The sequence below is a fragment of the Takifugu rubripes genome, chromosome 15, assembly GCF_901000725.2.
Source record: "Takifugu rubripes chromosome 15, fTakRub1.2, whole genome shotgun sequence".
Classification (NCBI taxonomy): Eukaryota; Metazoa; Chordata; class Actinopteri; order Tetraodontiformes; family Tetraodontidae; genus Takifugu; species Takifugu rubripes.
In genome coordinates, this window is record NC_042299.1 from 8,177,668 (window position 1) to 8,199,604 (window position 21,937).

The 21,937-nt window shown below is 43.9% G+C and overlaps 3 protein-coding genes across 6 annotated transcripts in view; 2 read left to right on the top strand and 1 right to left on the bottom strand.

Annotated features, from left to right (window-relative positions):
- Nucleotides 1-2,414, top strand: part of doc2b (double C2-like domains, beta) — a 53,168-nt gene extending 50,754 nt beyond the window's left edge. For both annotated transcript variants that reach the window (XM_029848957.1, XM_003970856.2), the window contains 2 exons: nt 2-98; nt 321-2,414. In XM_029848957.1, the coding sequence (XP_029704817.1) occupies nt 2-98; nt 321-454 (231 nt within the window). In that variant the 3' untranslated portion in view covers nt 455-2,414. The remainder of the gene's footprint in view (nt 1; nt 99-320) is intronic.
- A 5,218-nt stretch (nt 2,415-7,632) lies between these two features.
- On the top strand, nt 7,633-16,180 carry castor2 (cytosolic arginine sensor for mTORC1 subunit 2). 3 transcript variants are annotated; one of them, XM_011611239.2, is made up of 10 exons: nt 8,133-8,184; nt 8,372-8,521; nt 9,877-9,947; nt 10,526-10,719; nt 11,639-11,771; nt 12,002-12,125; nt 12,885-12,995; nt 13,275-13,357; nt 13,448-13,542; nt 14,319-16,180. In XM_011611239.2, the coding sequence occupies exons 2-10, from the start codon at nt 8,403-8,405 to the stop codon at nt 14,379-14,381; spliced, it is 993 nt and encodes a 330-aa protein (XP_011609541.2). In that variant the 5' UTR covers nt 8,133-8,184; nt 8,372-8,402; the 3' UTR covers nt 14,382-16,180. The 3 variants fall into 3 exon arrangements, with proteins under 3 accessions (XP_011609542.2, XP_011609541.2, XP_011609539.2); XM_011611240.2 differs by lacking the exons at nt 8,133-8,184; nt 8,372-8,521 and adding an exon at nt 7,633-7,952; XM_011611237.2 differs by lacking the exon at nt 8,133-8,184 and having other exon boundaries at nt 8,275-8,521.
- Nucleotides 16,181-16,728: 548 nt separating this feature from the next.
- Nucleotides 16,729-21,150, bottom strand: rcc1l (RCC1 like). Its single transcript, XM_011611236.2, has 12 exons — nt 20,977-21,150; nt 20,377-20,662; nt 20,171-20,300; nt 19,899-20,027; nt 19,468-19,534; nt 19,147-19,198; nt 18,972-19,056; nt 18,445-18,626; nt 18,184-18,271; nt 17,746-17,919; nt 17,530-17,615; nt 16,729-17,383 (listed from the first exon to the last, which is right to left on the bottom strand). The coding sequence occupies exons 1-12, from the start codon at nt 20,979-20,981 to the stop codon at nt 17,306-17,308; spliced, it is 1,362 nt and encodes a 453-aa protein (XP_011609538.2). The 5' UTR covers nt 20,982-21,150; the 3' UTR covers nt 16,729-17,305.
- Between the last annotated feature and the right edge of the window lie 787 nt (nt 21,151-21,937).

Below are 21,937 nucleotides of genomic sequence, written 5' to 3' on the forward strand. Positions count from 1 at the left end.
GGAGTTCTGTTACGACATAAAATATGCAGACCTCACCAAAAAGACCCTGGAGGTGACCGTGTGGGACTATGATATCGGGAAGTCCAACGATTTCATAGGTGAGTCGCTAATGCTGGTCAACATTAGCATTCATCGCGCCTTCGCTTTTGCCGCTGGAATTCCAGGATTTACATTAAAGAGTCATGTTGCAATGGTTCGGCCTCTGGGCAAACACACGTGATTTTATGCTGATGTTCATCATTAGATGATCACACCGGGGCCTCCGTGTTTAGGCAGCGCCTGGCGATGCTGCTGATGACTGACCCTCGGTCTTGTTTCAGGTGGCGTCTCTCTGGGCATCAATGCAAACGGCGAGCGGCTCAAACACTGGTTCGACTGCCTCAAAAACAAGGACAAGAAAATTGAGCGCTGGCACACGCTGACCAATGAATTACCCGGTTCATTAAATGACTGAAGAGCTCGCTGTACCCCCGACCCCGCCCCCAACACACACACATACACACACACTCCTCCCCGTGCACCAGGTAGGACTGCCTTAATTTTACTGCCCCTCCCCCCACTCTGCCACCATCATCTCCTCTGGATTTGTCAACCACAGTGACCCTTGACCCCCTTCAGACATTCTCTCATCTCAACCACTCACGTCTATTTTCGTGGTTAACGGGGTTGGAAAGGTTGTTTTTTACACCTCATTATTCTGATCCTGAGTATAAATAGGTCCCAAAAAGGAGATAAAGGAGAGGAGAATCTGTCAGGATGTAGCAAAAATCCAAATACTGCGTGTCCTCACATAGAAATTCTCAGGTTTGAAACGAGAGATCATCTTTACTAGAAATTTACAAGATTGTAGTGGATTAATCTAATGTCAACAGGCAGATTTTCCAGCAGAATAAACATTTCTGACTAAAAAACAACAATACAAAGCCCGGGTCCCAATCGCAAGAACACTTAATCTACAACAAAAGTCAGTCTTCTCCTCATTTTGGGATATTGGTGCTTTTAATGCCTCAAAAGCTACCAGACATATTTTTAATTTATCTTTTTTGAGGTGAGCCAGAGATCATCTGACAGTCCCCTTTGGCTCAAGCACTTAAGGCCTCCAAAAAATTAATAATAATAAAAATAATAAAGCATCTTTTTTAAGGTGCTTTTCAGGCGACTCAAGGTCACCAACCAAAGGATAGAGTGAAAAGGGTGAAAGGCGGGAACGTGACGCCAAATACAGCAGACCAGGACCGGTTGGAATAGATGCTTTTTAGGCCGGATATAAATGTAGAGATTAGAGTCCAGCCAGCAGACGTGGGGTGGGAGCAGAACTCCAGAGTCAGGGAGGAGGAGGTCTAAGAGGAGACCAACTGAGGATGATCTTAGGGAGCAGGAGGGTCAATTTAATGACTTGGAACCTACCAGAGATGTTCTCAGGGTCCTGGAGGTGAGGAGAAGATGGAATTACAGATTACCATTACTCCTTTCCTGGTCCCAAAACATGGAATCTGACTGTGAGGCGAGTGGAGATTTGTGCTTTCAGGTTTGAAATGAAGGGAGGAGAAAGAAGGGGGGGGGGGTTGAGAGCAGTATAGTGAAGGAGAAGCTGAACTGGCTGTTTGAAGAGCTCAGCGGGGAGGATGGAGGATGGATGGAATCTGAGGACGGTCCTGTAACAACCTGAGGATTCCTACTCTGGGCTGGAGCAGCTGCCAGAATCACTGCAGAGATCCTTGTCACGTTTATCTAAATTAGTCTCAACAGCCGATCCTTCAGGGGCCGCTTGAATGAAGCCGGAGGTGAATCGTGGCTCCAAGGTCAAAGTTTTATTTTTGTAGTTCATAGTGTTCAACTTCCTGTGGTCTAAATGATATTTATACCCAATGATTTAAAGCCCTCCACACTGAAGACTAAAGTCCTTCAAACAGCCGCGCATGCGCCACCAAACTCAGTCAGTAGGTCGCTGGGTTGAGGGTGGCTCCGCATCATTGAGTGTGTGATTATCTAGGAGGGGCCAGAGTAGGGCAAAGCTTTAAAACACTTCTTGCCCACCTGATGGTTCATTCCAGCTTAAGTGGTGGTACCGAAGGAGAGCCTGACTGGGCAGCTCTGTGGACTGGGCAGCTCTGTGGACTGGGCAGCTCTGTTGACTGGGCAGCTCTGTGGACTGGGCAGCTCTGTGGACTGGGCAGCTCTGTTGACTGGGCAGCTCTGTTGACTGGATAGCTCTGTGGACTGGGCAGCTCTGTTGACTGGGCAGCTCTGTTGACTGGGCAGCTCTGTTGACTGGATAGCTCTGTTGACTGGGCAGCTCTGTGGACTGGGCAGCTCTGTTGACTGGGCAGCTCTGTTGACTGGGCAGCTCTGTGGACTGGGCAGCTCTGTTGACTGGGCAGCTCTGTTGACTGGGCAGCTCTGTGGACTGGGCAGCTCTGTTGACTGGGCAGCTCTGTGGACTGGATAGCTCTGTGGACTGGGCAGCTCTGTGGACTGGGCAGCTCTGTGGACTGGATAGCTCTGTGGACTGGATAGCTCTGTGGACTGGGCAGCTCTGTGGACTGGATAGCTCTGTGGACTGGGCAGCTCTGTGGACTGGATAGCTCTGTGGACTGGATAGCTCTGTGGACTGGATAGCTCTGTGGACTGGATAGCTCTGTGGACTGGGCAGCTCTGTGGACTGGATAGCTCTGTGGACTGGGCAGCTCTGTGGACTGGATAGCTCTGTGGACTGGGCAGCTCTGTGGACTGTGCAGCTCTGTTGACTGGATAGCTCTGTGGACTGGATAGCTCTGTTGACTGTGCAGCTCTGTGGACTGGGTAGCTCTGTTGACTGTGCAGCTCTGTGGACTGGATAGCTCTGTGGACTGGATAGCTCTGTTGACTGTGCAGCTCTGTGGACTGGGCAGCTCTGTGGACTGGATAGCTCTGTGGACTGGATAGCTCTGTGGACTGGATAGCTCTGTGGACTGGATAGCTCTGTGGACTGGGCAGCTCTGTGGACTGGATAGCTCTGTGGACTGGGCAGCTCTGTGGACTGGATAGCTCTGTGGACTGGATAGCTCTGTGGACTGGATAGCTCTGTGGACTGGATAGCTCTGTGGACTGGATAGCTCTGTGGACTGTGCAGCTCTGTGGACTGGGCAGCTCTGTGGACTGGGCAGCTCTGTGGACTGGATAGCTCTGTGGACTGGATAGCTCTGTTGACTGTGCAGCTCTGTGGACTGGGCAGCTCTGTGGACTGGGCAGCTCTGTTGTGTGCACAGCTTTTTGTTTACATTCCTACAGAAAAAAGAACACATATAAATGAAAACTCACTGACAGCATTTCAACTGTATAGTGGCTGAATATGTTCCTGCCTGTCCAAAGGGCCAAATTAAAAGAAAGGAGGGAAAAAAAAGTTTACGTTTAGTATAAAATGATAATAACGATAATATAATAATATATATAATGATAATAACGATAATAACAAACGCATGTATTGTTTACAACAGCCTGTTCAAGTTTGCTGCTGCAAGAGCAAAGATACTTTTGCTGAAATCAAAGCCGTGAAACCTGAATTTACTTGGATGGGCCGGCTTGAAAAGGGCAGAATTTTTATTCTCATAAATGTGGATGTATATTACTGTTGGTGTATTGTTTCTTTGTTTGTTGGGGGTTTTTTTTGGTATGCAGCTCCAGAATGTAACACGTTCAACCCCTTTTATTAACATTTATTAGAGGAATGTGCAGATAAATTCTCTGTATCGCTAACATTCTTCCCCTGGCAAATTTAAGATTGAGATATTAAATTCATATTGCCGATTTATACATCATGTTATTCTTATTTATGCATCCTATCAATGTTTTATGTTCCGAGCGCGTCGGGATTTTTCTGTGATTTTTGTGTTGTGGCGCCATCATTCTTGTAAATTATCACTGTGCAACGGTGAGGCGGTGGTCCCTGCACCACGTGGAGGAAGCGTTTCTGACCTGTTATTCCTGCTATTATCTCCCATCTCTGCGTTATCTCCATCCCCCATCAGACCAACATGTGACTGTGACCAAGGAGGTGATGCCTTCAAAGCCGGCAGAGGGAGAGTTTTGAGCATCGCGTTCAAACGTGGTTGGCGTTTCCTCCCCACCCCCCAGTGAAACCCCCTCTGATGAATATGTAACGAACACAACCTACAAGATGTGATTTTGATTTTGTATCTGTCTGCCTTTGTATGCAAGCTCAGTATAATGGAAAAAAAGGAAAAAGAATCCTGCATGCATTTGTTCTTGGTTTTGTCATGAGATGACTTTGCCTAATGTTTGATACTGTTTTCTGTATTGAAAAAGAAAAAAATACACGACTGTGGATGCTCTAAAATTATGCTATAAGTCTTTCTTCTGGACAGCATTTTGTATCTTTGAACACAATTGCATTGCCTGTTTGGCTGCTGTTATTGACTCTCCAGAGGTGTGACTTGATGTGAATTCAGATTTCCTTTGTTGTTTCGTTTCCTTTCTAATACTCAGGCACTTGACTGCATCATTCTGGTTTGTTGAATGTATGACTGTAAATGCATTATCTCTAATTATAATTTAGTACTATGCCAAACTGGCAATTCGGTGTCTTCTTTTTTCTTATTTTGGTTTTGCGTAGTTGTTTGCAAAATTGGAATTTGAGGATTTCCTTAAGTAGGTTTGTGCTGGTGCCCAGTGAGGTCAAGATGGTTAAAAGGTTACAACAAAAAATATTAATTCATGTCACAGCAAAAGAAATTCACATTAGAATAAGATAGAATGAATGAAGCAGCGTATTTCTTTATGCCATACAAAATAAAAGCCATAAAGTTTATGGCTTTTATGGCATTTGAACAGACTCTTTTAGCACTTCATTTAATATTAGACAAAATGTGCTTAAAATATTTTTATTTTTATTAAAACTGATTCCAACTGTGATTATTACCAGTAAAACAATTATAATTCGTAAAAGATTCGTATGATTGCAGATAACGAGGAGCTTAACGCGAAGGCTTAAATTATTGTTACTGATGCCAATAAAATATGCGGAATTACGCGTTTAAATGGCGCGTGCAAAAAGACCTCAATCACGTGTCACTCCCGCGCTCTTAATTAAACCAATCAAAGATGGCGGAGAAGAGTCCAAATGTTTCGGGTCGTAGGTCATGGTAATAGTTCTAGACTGGACTCAAACTACAACCCCACCATGTCTAAAAGCAACAACTGAAGCTAACCTGGATGCTAATTAGCAAATAATCTGCCATAGATAAACGCAAAAGACGACCTGTTAAGGGTAGGAGCCGAAGTTGGTTTAAAATGGTTTGGTGCCTAAGTGAAACCTGTCAGGAGAGAAGAACAAAGAGTCAGATTTAAACTGATTGTTTTGTTCATATAGTCTCGTTTATATTTTATCTGTAATTCGGATTTTAGATATACCGTATTTACATTAAATTAAACTAAAGCGCCCCCTCTTGTTCGTATTTTGCACTGCAAGCCATTCAGTTCAATCGATTCCCGGAAAGATTCGGTTTAAGTCAGAATTTTATCACTTCAAGCTTTGGCTGAAGTCTGTTCTGGTAAAATTTCAATCAAGACCTGAAAATCTGGTTAAATGTGTAATCAACATGTATCCACTCTTTATTTATATTTCATATTCATATTACTTTATTTCAGCTGATGATATAACAGGTTTACATTTATCCCGAAGAATGTGTTTGGACAGATTACTGGTGTTTTTACTGGCGGGTGGAGGCAGAGTTGAGACCTGCCAACAGTCCAGTTGTTCTCAGGATTTTTGATCTGGGTCACGGGGAAGAGATTATAGCTCCGAGACCCCTGTCCTCCGGTGTTTCCGAGCCTTACTGGTCGGTGGGGGGGGGAGCATTCAAGCTTCAATTAGCTCTTACACTCATGAAACTCGATTTAATGATGAAAATATTGCACACAGACATGAGTCAAACACGTGCCCCCCTCTACGACAAATACTGTATATCTGATTATATAATTTCTGGAGATGATCAGATTATACAGACGCAGTCCGAAAGGTTTCTCTCATCATATTTCAATACCTTGACGCTGATCTTTTGTTCTGACAGGTTGTCATGGTAACCGCTGTTGCATGTCCCCGGATGGATTCCTATTTTGGTTCATATTTACATGTTTGACCTCTGTTGGCCACCTTCTATCACTATAGGGTAGATGTTTATAGTTGTTGATGCACGTTTCTTCCCGGAGTTAGTGCTGACTTTGATAGATATGTTGTTTACACAGAGCAGGGAAATATTTTACAGATATTATTCTTGCATGGCAGTGAATTCCAGGACCTGCTCTGTACCGAGCTACTTATTACCAGACCTGCCGTTGTTTGGCCATCCTTTACACCGCTGTGAGGAATGTTTGGTCTGAGAGGAGGCAGAATAGTTTAAATCTTTACTCTGGAGTGAGAGAAGATCCAAAGTTAAGCAATTTACTACCAGCTAAAGCAGAATATAAAATGCTATTGACCTATAAATCCTTTCCCTGCACTTGTTTCAATTTTCTTTTTATTAACTGGAATAAATCTGGTGCAATAAAAGGCATCTCAAAGAAATACACTTCTAATACAATACACTTCATATTACACATAAAAGTAAATGGATATGTTTGGGATTTGCCTTCCAGCAGTAGGTTTATTGATCTGAGCTGTTCTGTTTAGGAATGTCCAGGTGGCCACTTATTCAGTCACTTTCAAATATATCTGGAAAAATATCAATGTTTCTATAAACTTAGGAAATGTAAAAACTGTGTTTTTTTCTTTCTTTCCTTCTTTCTTAAACTGCTAAAAGAGAAGTGGCCTTGCTCATATTCATAGAAACAAGTCCTTGGTATCAAATTTTCAACTGTCTTCTCTAAAAAAAAGTCCATGCTAACTTTGGCACTGTTGATTCAGAAGGAACAAAGGACTCATCCATAAAAACATAATTTTCCTTCCATGATGTCGGGGCTATGACGTCGGTGCCTCGTTCATAAAGCCGCGAAGACTGCATTTCCCAAGATGCCGCGCGAGCCTGCAGACCCGCCTTCTTCGTTTGAATGGCAGGTTGTTTGTTTCAGTCCGACCAGCTGCCAAGTGTTTCAGTCGTAGAGCAAACATGGGGATCACGGTCCTCTGCTCTCCATTTAACAGGTCTGACAAGCTAACGGGAGTGTTTGACAACTAGACTTCCGGTTTCGCTTAGACGCAAACATAATTTTGATTTAAGGGTATAAATAATTTCCTTATGAGATTTTCTGCTTTAGTCATATTTGTTGAAGAAAATAAATCATATTCTGAGACACTTCAAATCTATATAAGCTTCCACACCAATAAAAGCAAAGTGTAATTGTTGCAGAATCGCACGAATCGTCGTTACCCTAAATTGAATCAGCTGCTTGCTAATCTCAGATACTAGAATAAACAGCTAATATCTGATAGCTTTACTGTAGCTTCATAAAAATGTTTAACATCACTGTTTCTGAATCTAATTATTCTGTTTATGATTGCTGATATTCTGCTTAATTTAAGAAAGTACGACGAATGACCGTAAACATTAGCATGTTGGGGAAAATGCTAATTTTATCAGCCCCGGTCGCCAAAGCTGTGAATCATTTGTGTCTGATCTTATTTTGAAACGCTCGTACCGGAAGTTCGCTGGCTATCCGTCGCAGCTATGACAGCTATTTTTTTTACCTCTTCGTTTTCTTTATTCCACCCTGCCTCGCTCTTTCTTTCTCTATTCAAACGCCTTAGCCTGCTGTAAATGTGTATTTATTTATTTATGCATCTTATTTGAAAGTGTTTAGCTTTGTTTGCGCATTAGTTGTTCCTCAAATGAGAAGACGTAAAAGATGGAGCTTCATATTTTAGAGCACAGCTTGAAAGTGGCGAGTATAGAGAAAGAGGGGATCCAGATTTGCACTCACGGATTAATAAAACTCGCCTTTTTGGCCTCTAAAACAAGGTGCGTAATAACTTTTACCACATCAAATGTGCATTAGCGTCTTTTCATCGTTTGCCTTTGTTGTTCGAAGCTGTCAGTGCTGACTCTGTTGTTGACACTGAATCAAACTGGTGCAGGTGGGATTGATGGACGCGGCCAGTTCACTCAAAATGCACCTGTGACCATTTGTGCTCCGGTTCCTTCCTGCAGCTGCATTAAATGCAGCTTCCTGCAGTTTCCAGGCCTATCCTCGGTCTGTAGTGTCATTTTGTGTGTGTGTGTGTGTGTGTGTGTGTGTGTGTGTGTGTGTGTGTGTGTGTGTGTGTGTGTGTGTGTGTGTGTGTGTGTGTGTGTTGCTCACATTACACTGGCAAAGTGAGGACATTTTGAGTAGTTCCTACAACTTCAACAATGGCTTATATTCCGATTTGGTTCTAAAGTTGGGTTTAGGTCACATTTGTGGATCAGAGGATGGATTATATCTATGGAAGGCCTGATGAAGACCTACAAATGCATGTTCTTACTAAGGGAAATGAGAACATGTTTGTACCCAGCCGGGCCCAGCAGCAGAGCTGGGTCACCAAAACACGGTGTGCCTTTTTAAATTTGATATTTAATGTTTGGACCAGCAGTTCAAACTGAATAATAATTCCTCTGGATATAAAGTAAAAAAGCTCAAATTTGTAGAGCAAGGAAGATATTCGAGACACTCTGTCCAGAGGAAAAAGTGGTGTTAAGTTGATTCAAGAGTTTGTTCACATTGCATTCTGAGCACCGAAGGGAGACGATTCAAGTGGAAATGTTGATTTCAGTGTGCTAAAAGATTCATAATAGAGATAGGACCCTTTTCAAAGGTTCTCAGACTCCAGAAACCAAGCCAGATCTTTCAGTTCTGAGTTTAAAGATCGAAAGAGTCTTCGAAAAAAGGTCAGAAAAAGTTCCCTGTTCTTCCATTGTTGGCTGCCCAGTTTGTTCAGTAAAACAACAGCCGGTGCAGTTATTTTAAGTGGATGTTAATCATGGGATGTTTGCTCGCATTAACTCAGCAGTCAGATTATGGCTAATTCTCTCTGGAACCTTTTCAATCCATCAAGAGTTAAATGTATATTTGCTGCATTCTTCCATAACAAAAGCTGGGGTTTCACTCTTCAAAGGAGTCCTCAGGTTCTATTTGATTTCCTCCCTCTTGTGTCGGTGGGAGACAGTTGGGATTGAGGCGAAGTTCCCCTCCGTTCCAAAGATTCTGAGGTCAGCGTCTGAACTCTGAGGGGGAAGGTGGGGGGTTCAGTCCTCCTGTAACACGAGCTCTGATATCTGATGACGGTTCACGTTGGCTGAATCCCAACACTGGCGTCCTGGGATAAGTCACCTGACCGCAGTTGTTTAGCAAACAATATTCCAGACGGTTATTTTATATTTATTTTCAAATATCTAGGGCGACTACTCTAATTACATCAGTCATCATAACTCAGGACACAGTTTAGGTCGACAGTCAACTGGAGAGAGAGAGGAGCAGGTTTGATTCCAGGAGGAAGCGTTGCCTCTTTTCCTGTCGTCGTCCTTCTGTTTTTCTCACCTTCCAGTCAGACTGGAGGTGTGAGCGCTCCCTTCTCCTCGCAGGAGTGTTTGTGTCTGCAGGCGCCGCATCCTTCTTCACATTCTCCACCTAAGTGGAGCTGTGGCGTGTTTTTGTTGATTCAATGTGTGGTTGATTCAATAATTGAGGCGTGCGCGTGCATTTTTGCGTAATGGCGCGTAACCATGGCCACGCAGCCTCAAAACGCTGCTCTCGAACAAGGGTCGGACTGAGAAACCTGCAGAAGTGTGAATGGAAACAGGAAATGCGCAACAAACCCATCTTCAATCTGCCGGTGTTGTTTTTGTTTTGGTTTTTTTTTTCTGCTTTCACTTCCTGGCTCCACTGTTGGATCTCTCTCTCTTTCAGATGCAAGTTTTTCAGTCTGACAGAGACTCCAGAGGACTACACCATCATCGTGGACACGGAGGGCTTTAAAGGTGGGCCCCTGCTCGCCTCAGCTTCTTTACAGTCACCGTGGCAACCGATCAGATTGTGTAATCTCTGGTTCCCTCCGGCGCCCATGTTTGAGCACACTTTGTCGTTATGGTTTGTGGTTGGCTGATTGAGTGAATCCATGTCATTACACACACTTTTCCAGGGTGACCTTCCTTAGTTGCCGTGGAGACAGCAGGCTCTATTGCGTAACCTGGTGCAGGTATTTTCTACTGGTGACTGGTTCTGTTGTCTAGCACAAACAACTGAGCAACGTTTTCTGATCTTTCTACGTGAATTAAACACTTCACGTGCAGCTTTTCAGGACCCATCGTTACAGCTGATTAAGCATTGAGATTAAGATGATTAAGTAAACAAACGACTGGATCAGATTACATCCTCTATAATCGCCTCTGATAAGTAGCTGAGCTACACTTTAAGGTCTGGTTCACAAGATTGGTCCAGATTGGTCTGCGTGTCTACGTAAACGGGACCAACTGAAAACAAATGTTTCAGCTTCCTGTTTTCTGATTTTTCTTTCCCAAACCGAAACTTTTCCCGCACGTGTCTCTCGTTCGTTTAGAGCTGCCTCAGTCGGAGCACATCAGCGTGGCCGATGCCACGTGGTTGGCCCTGAACGTGGTGTCAGGCGGCGGCAACGCCTCCAACTCGCAGCCCATCGGAGTCACCAAAATCGCGAAATCGGTCATCGCACCGCTGGCCGACCACAACATCTCCGTTTTCATGCTGTCCACATATCAGACCGACTACATCCTGGTGAGTCACCGGGCTCGATTCTGAATTTGAGCCCATCCTGTGATTAGAGACATTTTAGCCAAGACTTTGTTTCACATCCGAATGAAAAAACTCAGGTTTCATTAGAATGGAATAAAATAAAATCCAGAGTTAAGAGGTGTTTGATGATGTCACGAACCAAAGGAATCTTGGTTTTTATTATCACATAGTTTGAGACATGAAAAAGCAATAACGTCCGTCTTCCGCGGACTTCCTGTGACTTTGGAATCAATCCCCTTTGGCCGCAGGGCGAGTTTCTTCCATTTTTGCTGCCTTTTATTTGCTGGAGAAAAAGCAAAACTCGGGGCCTGCTGAGCCGCATGTTTATGAAGGTGGAAGAAAGAGAAAGGGCCTGAATGTTGATAAATCTGCTTCATGAAGAGGATCAGCCCCTCAGCCTCTTGCTGGTATTTCAGATATCCATCGGGCTCATCTCCTACAATCCCGAGGTTTCATTTATTAGATAAAAAAGAGGAAAAACCTGCTGCGTCTCCCACCCATCGCCCACATTCCCCCCTCATCTCACACTGTGTCGGATCATATAACCGAATCTGCGAGCGCACCAGCAGTCAGAGCAGCTTAAGATGTGTGTTTTTCACTGTTACATAAAACAGCTGAACCTGACTCGAATGGTGAACGGACTCATTTCGGTGGAAGGATGCGTGCGTCTGACCCAGTCAAAGGCGCCGCAGCCTCCCAGCAGCTTTATTCTGTCCTGTTGATCGTTCACCACATCCTGACAGGACCAGAAAAAAAGAACAGTCGCCCTAAAATGCCGACATGATGAATTTTAAAGTCACCTCTGAAGCCGAAATACCTGGAACGTCACGTGACATCTTAAAGGTCAGAGCGCCGGTGTACGTCCATGTAAACGGGTGTTTCTCTTCTTTCTGTGCTGCAGGTCCGAGAGCGCGACCTGCCCATGGTCATGCACACCCTGTCTTCCGAGTTCACGCTGCTCCGGGTGGTGAACGGAGAGGCGGTCTCCGCTCACAGCCTGGGGGTCACTAATGGCTTTGTGAAGCCCAAGATGGGTGAGCGTCAACCGCCGCTGTTGAATCTGCTTTGAGATGCTGTGACAGGTTACAGGGGAACAGTTTCACACCAGCCCCCTTTAAATGGCAAAAGCTTTCAAAAGGAAAAGGTGTTTATGTGGCAGGAGGAGCCGTTTCTGAGACCTTTTCCATTATTTATAGAGTCTTTCTTGTAATAATGACAACAATGTTTGGATCATCTTATGTTGTCTTTCTCTTTTCTTTTTTAGTACCGCGTCCCGTCATCCACCCTTTATCCAGTCCCAGTAACATGTTCTGTGTGACCAGTTTGGACCCGGACACGCTCCCGTCTGTGGCCACTCTGCTCATGGACGTCATGTTTTACTCCGGAGGGTGAGATTTTCTAGTTCTGCTCCGAGTTTCGTGAGCTTTAGGAAGAAGGTTTGATGAGACGGATGCTCGGAATGATCGGCCTCCTGCAGCCGAGGCCCTGTTTTCCTTCCTGAATGATTCCAGACAGGTTGTCCTTCGGGATGGACAGGCCGGGACCGTAATGTTGCCAACAGTTAGAACTGCACAGTGAAGTTTAAACATCCAACTGGAGGAACAAGACAGAAATCACACAAAACTTTAATATTCAAACCGATACCAGTAAAACACTGGTGTCATCGGCCCTGAAGGATGTTTGAAAAGTATGTTTTTTTAAGGATCTGCGTTGGCTCAGTGTAGCTAAAGTGATTTTTGTCTGCATACTTTTCAAATGATCTAAAAGTTTCAGATGATAGTCTTGGGTAGATTCCTTTGTTAGTCCCTGGTTTTCACACACACAGTGTCGTATACACATGAGCAGCAATATCAGTTGACACTATTTACTAAAATGGCTTCAGTTTCTTGACCAAAAGTGGGATCAATAAACAAAAATGATCCTGAATTTACAGCCACCCGCCACCAGAGGGCAACCTCAACATCTTGGCTTCCTGACATCCGTGTTTGATTAAATGATACGGGAAAGACATTGTTGACGTCTATTTTAATCGTAAGGATCTCAAACACATAATCATAAAATACAAAGGCTGAAATCTTCCCTTGTGTTGTTGATTAGACACTTAATTTTCCCCAACTGATGCTCATTCAGTTTTCTTTCCGCTCCAGGTCAAAGGAAGGCGGAGCAACAAGTGAAGACTCCACCCACATCCGCTTCTTCTCCTTCTCCCTGATTGAGGGCTACATCTCTCTGGTCATGGATGAACAGACGGCTCAAAGGTGGGCGTCGTGAAGCAAATGCCAAAGTCATTCTGGAAGACGGTGAAGCAGAGATGCTCAGAATTCCAACGGTTCATTCTGAGTGCACAGCTAACGTCAGCTCAGGGGCTAATTAGCCTCACAGCTCATTGAGTTTTAAAACTTCAAAAGGAAATCAGAAGCCAAATTCTTTAGTTAGTCTAACAGATATTGGAGGACGATGCAGCTGCATTTATTATCACAGGTTAATGTTTTGGTCGGATTTTACAGGCTACATAAGGAACTTTGTTCTTTTTTTAGGTTTCCAAACAACGTCCTCTTCACCAGCGCTTCTGGCGAGCTTTGGAAGATGGTTCGTATCGGAGGGCAACCGTTAGGATTCGGTGAGTTTGATTTGGGCTCTGACTTGCTGCATTTCCTCCCTTCGATGAAGAAAACGTGCTGATCCTCGGTCCTTCGTGTTTTTGCTGCAGATGAATGCGGCATCGTGGCTCAGATATCAGAACCGCTGGCGACTGCCGACATTCCCGCTTACTACATTAGTACCTTCAAGTTCGACCACGCCCTGGTGAGACGCAAACCTGAGCGTTCACATATCATAACATATCATAACGCTGCGACACTTTACATCGCTGTAGTATCAACCCTGCAACAATTCGTTCAAAGTCAAACAGCTCATGTTTACTTCGGGTCATCTGGTAAATATAATCGTAAAGAATGACTGAAGCTTAACACTTTATTCATTTTTACCAGCTGGTTTTCCGACATCGAAGCACCTGAATGTTAACGCGTGCATTGAAAAATGTCAGAAATGTTTGTCGCCTTCAGCAGGATGAGACCTTCCAGGTGGATTTCTGCCGTCATGTGACTGGCCAGAGTCACATGACTGGAGGCAGCTGTGGTAGAAGGAGGAGGAGGTTTGAACGATGACCATCGCGCTCCTCCTCGAGATGAAGATGTTCAGTCCTGATGAGCTGGAGCTCCTGTAGAGGCACCATTTTGGTGCATTGGCCTGATGTTCTAAATGGCTCTGCAGACACGTGTCCTCTCACCAACGCGCCTGTGTGCACTCGGTCCACCAACACAAACACGAGGTGTTCAGAGGAGATCTAGCTCATCAGGACTGACTCAGAGGATCATCATCATCCTTAGCTGGAGGAGGAGGATGACACAGATGGTTGCAGTTTCACCAACATCAGCCTCTTCTACCACAGCTGTGAGGTCCTGACAGGTCACATGACCCTCCAGGTCCTTCCTCTCAGTACAGCAACACCTCCTGTTGACTCTGAATCACCACCGAGGCCACTGACTCCTTCCGACGGCGTTTTCTTTTTCTTTTTCCAGGTTCCGGAAGAAAACATCCAAAGTGTGATCGAAGCTCTGCGGACCAAGAGCACGGCGCACTGAAAAGAAAAAACATTAGTCATTTCCTTCAAACGCTTGTGTCCAGGAAGTGCCGAGAGCTCGCGAGTGAACTGGCGTTACACATGGGTGGTGTGAAGGAGTGGGCGGAGTCTGAAGCTGTATTGGGGGGGAGGGGGTTACATTTACACTCGCCCCTCCCTCTTGGCCCCAGGGGCCTCTGAGACCACCTTGAGTAGTTTAGTTTGCCAAACTGAATCTTTTCCTGTCTAAAGCTGCTTCCCGGCCCCTCCCCCAGCCCTCCTGGGCACCCTACTGTATTAGTTACAGATTCTTCTGATGGAAGGGTGATGAATGTAAAAACAGATGTATCCAAACACGCTCTCCATCGTTGCTTTTGATTTCCACAGGTCATTTTTCAGTGCCAACACATTTTTTTTAATGCCTCAACTGATGCCTTCAAATTCTCCCAACTGAAGGAGACGCGGAGACATTTGTGGCCCCGTTTGTTACAGAGCGGTCTTTGAAGCCGTGTTGTCACCACGGAAACCTCCAGAATGATATATTTAATTCTGATAGCGTATGAATGGACGGATAGTTTCAACTAGAGACATGAGACATTTAAAGACATCAGCCCATTTTGAGCTTTAAAAAAGTCAGATTTGTTGCTTAAAATTCTGAACTAGTTTAAGTGATTTAGAAGAAAATACTGGGAAAATTCAAATAGATATTTTTTTCTATGCAACGGATTCAGTCCATTTCTAGCAGGACATTTTTGTAGGCCTCAACTCATTCATTTAGGTTATTAACAGATGTTGACTTGTAACAAAGGGCCATTACAATGAGATTAACGACTCGATCCAGAAAGGTCAGCTGACCCAAGTAAAAGCAAATGATAGTTCACGCACTGAATGAATTCTGAAGGACTTAGAACATCTCTCCAGTATTGCCTGTTGATATTTCTGACACTACTCTGAAGATTGAGATAACGTAATATTCCCACTGTGAGCAACAACGGAAAATGTATCCTTTTACAGGGAAAATCTGCTTCTGTGGTGCTTTTAAACCGAGTTAGATAAACATCACTCTGATTATCTTTAGATTTGAAGCCGAGGTTCTGGCTGCCACAGACTCCATCAGCAATCTTTTACAATCCAATTATTTTTAGTCAAAATTCCAAATCAGTGCAGTCAAAAGTGCTTCATTTCCACAAGGTGTTCGGAATTCACTGTTCCAAGTGTTTTGGTTTTCTTAAACACCGACTCCTGATTCTGCTTGAACTCCCGTCACTCCGGTAACGAAGCCGCTGTTGCTCACAGCGTGAACCCATAGAGCCTGCAATAGATATAAAGACTGAGCCACTTTGATGATGTACGAGAAAAGCGACTGATGCTAACGATAAGCTGCGGTTCACGCAGGGCTGGAAGGTTCCCTGTCCGTGCCCTGTTGGAACTGCCCCCTCCCGGCCCCGCTCTGCACTTTAACGCAGGTTATCGCCCCCACAGACCTGCTGTACTGATGTGAAACAGGGAGGATATTTTACTTCATTTATCCAGAATTCTCTTCTAACAACCAGCTTCTTCTTCTTCTACTCTCACATTCATAGAAACTCATTTATCAGTGTTAAAAGTGACATTTTTGTCCTCTTTTCAAAGAAAAGAGCTTTGAGCTTCTCATGTTGAAAGTTAAAATGAATAAAGCTTTTTGGGGCTTTCTGATTTTTTTTTCAGTTTGTGTCATTTTTACAGTTTTATTTCCAGGTGACTGTTCTCTCACTACTTTGCTCCCAGTATGAACTTTGATCAATAAAGTTATCAAATTCAAATCATCGATGTTTGTATAATCAAACTGTTTATAGTATCATGACACTTGGCTCCAGGTTTTAAACATTCCTGTGATGAGGATCTGAACACCTGCATCTTCCAGGACATCAGAAAATTGTAATAAGTGAAGACGACGTCCTCAAATGCCTTTTTTTAGTTGGCGAGACAGAGTCTCAATTACCAAGTTATGGCCAGGAGGTGGTGGGGTGCTGCTGGCTCAGACTGCTAGAGCACTGGCCCCAGAACCAGAGGGTTGCTGGTTCAAGCCCCAGTGCACACAGGTGCCCCAGCAGCAGGGGGAGGCACCAAGGGCAATGCAGCAGCAACCCAACAAAAATACTGACACTCAGAGTGTAGAACCTGAGGGGAGCATCTGAACCTCATGGATAAACATCCACCCATCATTGGAACACCCAAATCAGCCCCTGGCCTGACCTGAGTCAAAGGCTCAATGACATTCACACACATCTGAAATGTTGAGGTTTCCAACAGTGAATCATCTAACCATCCTAAGATCCCTCCACTGCCACAGCAATGCAGGACAGACAATGGCATAATAATGGAAAGAATTAAACAAGCTGATCCACATCTGTATTTGTGCACATTTTAAAGGCAGAACAGGTCCACAACAGAGCAGCAAGGATGCTTTTCACCTCCACAGCTGCCAGATAATCTGCTTTTGTGATTTGTTGATGTCTTATTTAACAGGAAAGAGGCCAGCATGTTCCAAAGGATCCAAGAAAACCTCCACAAACCAGACAATTCCACAGAATTATCCCTCTGAAAGCAGCTTATCTGGTTGAAACCATCCAAAATCAACCTGGGACATACCTGTGAAACCACTTTAATGACTTCTCCTCACTCCCCAGGAAGGGATGAAAATTCTGCACTTTTAAATAGATTTTTAAATAGTTTTCTTTTGTAAACAGACTGAAAAATACAAAAATGAGAATCCTCTTTTTTTAAAAACTGTTCATTTCAGCTCCAACAGCTCCATTGGGACACTTGAGTCAAAAGTTCTGCACTCATGTTGACGTCACCACGGAGCGGAGGAGGAGGTCCGAGTCCTGCAGAGACCAGATGGCTTTGAGCCCCCATCCCGGGGCCCCTGCAGCTCAGCAGGGGTCAGTGCATAAACATCCAACCTCACAGAAGAGACTTCACCAGCGCCACCATGTGGTCAACACCGCAGGCTACATCCACCACTTGCCCGGGAACTGTCACCTGGTGGATGAAAGAGGAATTGCATTTAGATAAAAATAAATGAGAATACCAGTTTTACTGTTAACAGGAAGCGTGTGTTGCTTATTTAGAGCAAACGGCTTCAGCGCAGACCGATGTTCGGTTGGCACTAATCGCTGTGCTCTCACCCTCCATGGGAAGTACTGGTCATCTCTCTTCCCGATGCCCAAACAGCCTCGAATGTTCTTCCCCCAAACGAAAAGCTCACCACGATCTGAAAAGTAAAGCGTCAAAATTGAGCTGGAAGCCAAACCTGCAGAGCCTCAAATAAGAGCGAAGCACACAACTAACACAACTAACCCCCAAAACAGGATCTGCTGAAGGTTGGTTAAAGAGCTTCTCACCTGTCACTGCGGCGAAATGGTTGAGTCCACACCTGATTCTGGTGACGGCAACTGAGGGATTGAACTCCGACCGTCCGAACAGCGTGGAGGGAATCATCTCTGGGGTCGCTGATTCTGACAGTTTAGGGCCTTTTCCAAGAATCCCGTATCCCCAAACAAACACTTCTCCTTTATCTGACACAGAAAGACAGTTGCTTTTTAATTTCAGATGCTAAAATTCATGCCAGACTGCATGAGTCGAAGCCCATTAACACAAAGAAGAAAAATAACTGATGCGCAGTGCCCCGTGTGGCCACATGTGGAACTACAGGAAAATGGCATCATTTCAGTTCAATCTTCACTTAAATTTCTCAGGCCTGGACTTGTGATATTCATCTTTCCCTCATGATGTGTTGGAGTACAAGAGAACACATATAGAGATGTTAAAGCCAGACTGACCGTTCAGAATGGCCACTTGTGTTCCACCACACGCTGCCTGAACGACCTTCCCACAGCTGTTCAGAGGAAGAAGTCGAGGCGAGCTGATCTGAAATGATCAGTAAATTCCAAAGGTTTAATGCTGTGATCCACTAATCTGCTCAGAGCAACAAATGTGGTTACTTCATCTTCAGGAAAAATATTTCATCTTTACTTTACAGCTATTGTTTTTTTAAAATCAATCTCCACAGTCCCCGCCTCCTCCACGCCAGCTCGTCTCACCTGTGTTGCCTCGGTAACAGATGCCAGCTGCAGGTATTCAGAGTTTCCCCATCCAAAGAGCTCCCCGTCTGCAGACACAGCCAGGCTGCAGTCTCCATAGGTGGTGATCTGCTGAACCTTAACACCAGCCAAATCTCCACCCACTTCCACTGGTGTGCAGCTCACGCTGTGATGGCCGAGCCCTGAAAGAGCAGAGCCATGTCACCAAATCCGTCTCCGGAGGAAGAAAATAGCCCATAAATGTGTGGAACGCTCCCTGTGAGTGGTTCCCTCTCAATACAAACATAAAATACAGCTCTGGCTATATGACATAAAAGGCTAAACTAAATACATCACTTCTACTTTGTTGGAAATGTGGCTTAAATCGAATTAATTCTGACCTGTTTGTTGACGCATAATTCTTTAAATGTAAAAACTTGGGACAGAGAAAACATGAGGGAATCTCCCACTTGTTATTTAAAGGCAGAAAGAGACTAAAATCGACGCGTTAATGCACGGAAAACATGCGGCAGGCGTGAGGTACTGACCCGTCTGTCCGTCTGCCCCCCATCCACACGCAAAAACTTTCCCCGACTCGGTGAGGAAGAGGCTGTGGTCCTGTCCACACGCCACCTTAAATGGGAGTCGGCATTGATCACGTCAGGTGTCAAACCCACGTCCAGCAACTCCACGATGATAAAATGGGTTTGATCTGTCGTTTACCTGGACGACTCCACAGTCGAATCCGTCGATCCTGTGAATGACGTGGCTGCCGCTGAGAGACAGGAGGGAGAAATGATAATCTGCCATCCGAGAACATCAACATCTCTCTCCCAACCTGGGAAGGGAATAAGCTCCAACAATATGATGTCAGGATGGATTCAGGAGTTCCCAGTAAAAAAAAGCAAACCCGTCCTCAGAAAAAGAGTTAAATAATGAACTGTTTCCTTTTAAAAATCTGACTCTAATGAACCAACATAACTATAATATAAAAACATTTCACTGAAAAATACAGCAAAGGTCAAATCCTTCTGAAATATTTACCTGTAGACTTCATCTTCAACGATTGGTCTTCCGCACTGTCCATACGAATTGTTGCCCATGCTGAAAACTTACAAAAGATGGGTTTTTTAATATATAAAAAATGGTGCTTATTTGTGACATTTCAGAGATTAAAAGTTAAATCAGGATTAAATGCAAAATTGTACATTTGTGACGCTCTGTTGAATGAAAAAAATCTGAACATCTGCACATAAAAAAAAAAAAATCAATGAATCCTTTGACCAAAATAAGGTCTATTATTGGGATTCATTAATACAAATACATTCAACACAAACTAGACATGAGCCATTTTATAGACAAAACAAAATTAACAAGTACCAGATAACACAGGGCCAATTGAACAGAATCGCCGTGCACTTAAACACAACAATTTGAAAAACGCGGGCCTGGATTCAGCTGCACTCAAGTCTCACCTCCCTCGTGGTCCGTGAGGACCAGCGAATGAGCTCGGCCACAAGACACCTGAAGGACCCGGGTCTGCTGTGGCTCCACCAGAGGAAGGGCCACCGGGGAGGGTTCCAGTACATACTCGTAACTCTGAACTGCACAGACATGGTGAGCTTATTAAAAGATGAAAAGCCACTGCAGTCTGATATCAACATCCCTTCATTATCACGCTGCGCTGAGACAATGCTGTAGAGCGTATAGAAAATTTCATTTAGTTTAAAATTAAATGCATTCTTACGGCGGCTGTGCTGTGTCCGCTGGAAGCCCAGCTGAGAGTCTTTGTTGAGACCCATTCCCCACAGTTTGATCACATCTTTGGTGCGGGAGGCGATCAGCGTGAACCCATAACCACAGGCAGCAGAAGAAATCTACCACGGACACAAACCCGACAGAAAGTTTCACTATAAGCAGACCCTGAGGGTGTATTTTGAAACATGACCTCACCTGTTCGGCCGTGTCCAGTCTGTAGGGAGTCAGCTGGTATTTTCGGGGTTTTTTCCTGCCGCTGTCAGGAACCACAAAGCTGGGGATTCCTAGAGCTCCAGTGAAGCTGAAGCCCCACACAAACACTTTGTGGTTGGTCTTTTTGTGTTTGCCAACATACTGAAAAACTGGCCCGGTATCGTCTCTCTCCCAAGGTGTGGAAGACCTCCTGAGAGTTGTGTAACTGCACACATGAAGGGCTGAGCTGGACTGTCGAGTGCAATTCAGCAGACTGGCAACAACCAACCTGTTGGCCGACACAAAACAGATTAGGTACTTTAATATGGAGATAGAAATACCTCAACTGCTTAAGATAAACTAACTGGACGTGCTGAATTTTTCATCAGTCATGATCATGACCCTTCCTGGGGGGGACTATAGCATAGGGTCAGTGAATGATTTGGATTAAATACATAACCGCCAACTAAAGTTACATTATTTAGCTTTGATCACATCCAGCTGAAAGGCGAAACTTAAGTAAGAGCAGAAATTATATACGACACTCCATCTCCATCGTGTCCTAAAAACATTTAAGCGTAAACAATTCAGGTAAAATTTCACCTCATGTTGTTGAGGTATTTTGAAATTAATCGTATGACGTTGTTGGAATACTTCTATATCCCGTTAATATAAAATTCTAAAATAAACCTATATATAATAAGCTATTTTGGCCACAAACTCATGTCAATGGCATCTCTGCGAATTTGTTTGTGATTTAACCAGGAAGCGGAAACTCGTGTTGCTTTTCTTCTTCTACGTTTTATCACGACTTTAGTTGTGCGTTTCGCCACCATCTGGACCGGAGGACTGTGGAAATGACAAGCTCATAATCTTTGAAAATAAACTAATTTCATATTGAAATCATTAAAAGTGCCTTTACATGTGTAAAATAAATATCCAAACCTATTTATCATTATATGTAATCAGGTTATGCAGCTCTGTCTTAACTAGGCTTGGAAAAGCAAAACCTTGGCGGTTTTTTAGTATATTTGAATCACTGCTGTGGTTTATGAGGCAATGAATAAAAAAGAACCAGAATAGAGGCATATATACATGTACATATGTAACTCTATTAAAATATTTGTGGACCACTTTCACTGATAACATATTCCTGGATTACCAGCCATTCACATTTCTAATATCATTTTTTTCTCAAACTCACTCATGTACATATCTCCATACAATAAATGACAGCATTGTTCATTTGCTAACAGAGATGACTAATCTTAATTAATATGACAATCTCTTTCGACTCTATGTTGGGTATTACCATTTCCCACATCCCATTGTCCTTTTTTATTTAATCACATCTCATTTCTAAAAAGCCATAAAAAGATAATTGCAGAGTATGCTGTTAGCTAGTTATAATTTCTGCTCGCTAGCCATAACACCCATTAGCCGTGTAGCAGTATAATTTCCCAAAATGTATTTCAAATCAGCAAACTACACTCCAGAATAATTTTTCCTCTGAATTATGTCTTTTTAGGGTTGTTTATGTTAAACGGATGTTGCCAAATGAATA

What these genes read in the sequence shown, in the direction of transcription:
- castor2 (XM_011611239.2), top strand. Translation starts at nt 8,403, where the DNA reads ATGGATTATATCTATGGAAGGCCTGATGAAGACCTACAAATGCATGTT. An exon ending in AGCTGGGTCACCAAAACACG is followed by an intron (nt 8,522 to 9,876) that starts GTGTGCCTTTTT and finishes TCTCTCTTTCAG; the next exon opens with ATGCAAGTTTTTCAGTCTGA. An exon ending in TCAAGTTCGACCACGCCCTG is followed by an intron (nt 13,543 to 14,318) that starts GTGAGACGCAAA and finishes TTCTTTTTCCAG; the next exon opens with GTTCCGGAAGAAAACATCCA.
- rcc1l (XM_011611236.2), bottom strand. An exon ending in GCGGACACAGCACAGCCGCC is followed by an intron (nt 20,028 to 20,170) that starts GTAAGAATGCAT and finishes ATGTCTGTGCAG; the next exon opens with TTCAGAGTTACGAGTATGTA. An exon ending in ACAAGTGGCCATTCTGAACG is followed by an intron (nt 17,920 to 18,183) that starts GTCAGTCTGGCT and finishes TTTCTGTGTCAG; the next exon opens with ATAAAGGAGAAGTGTTTGTT.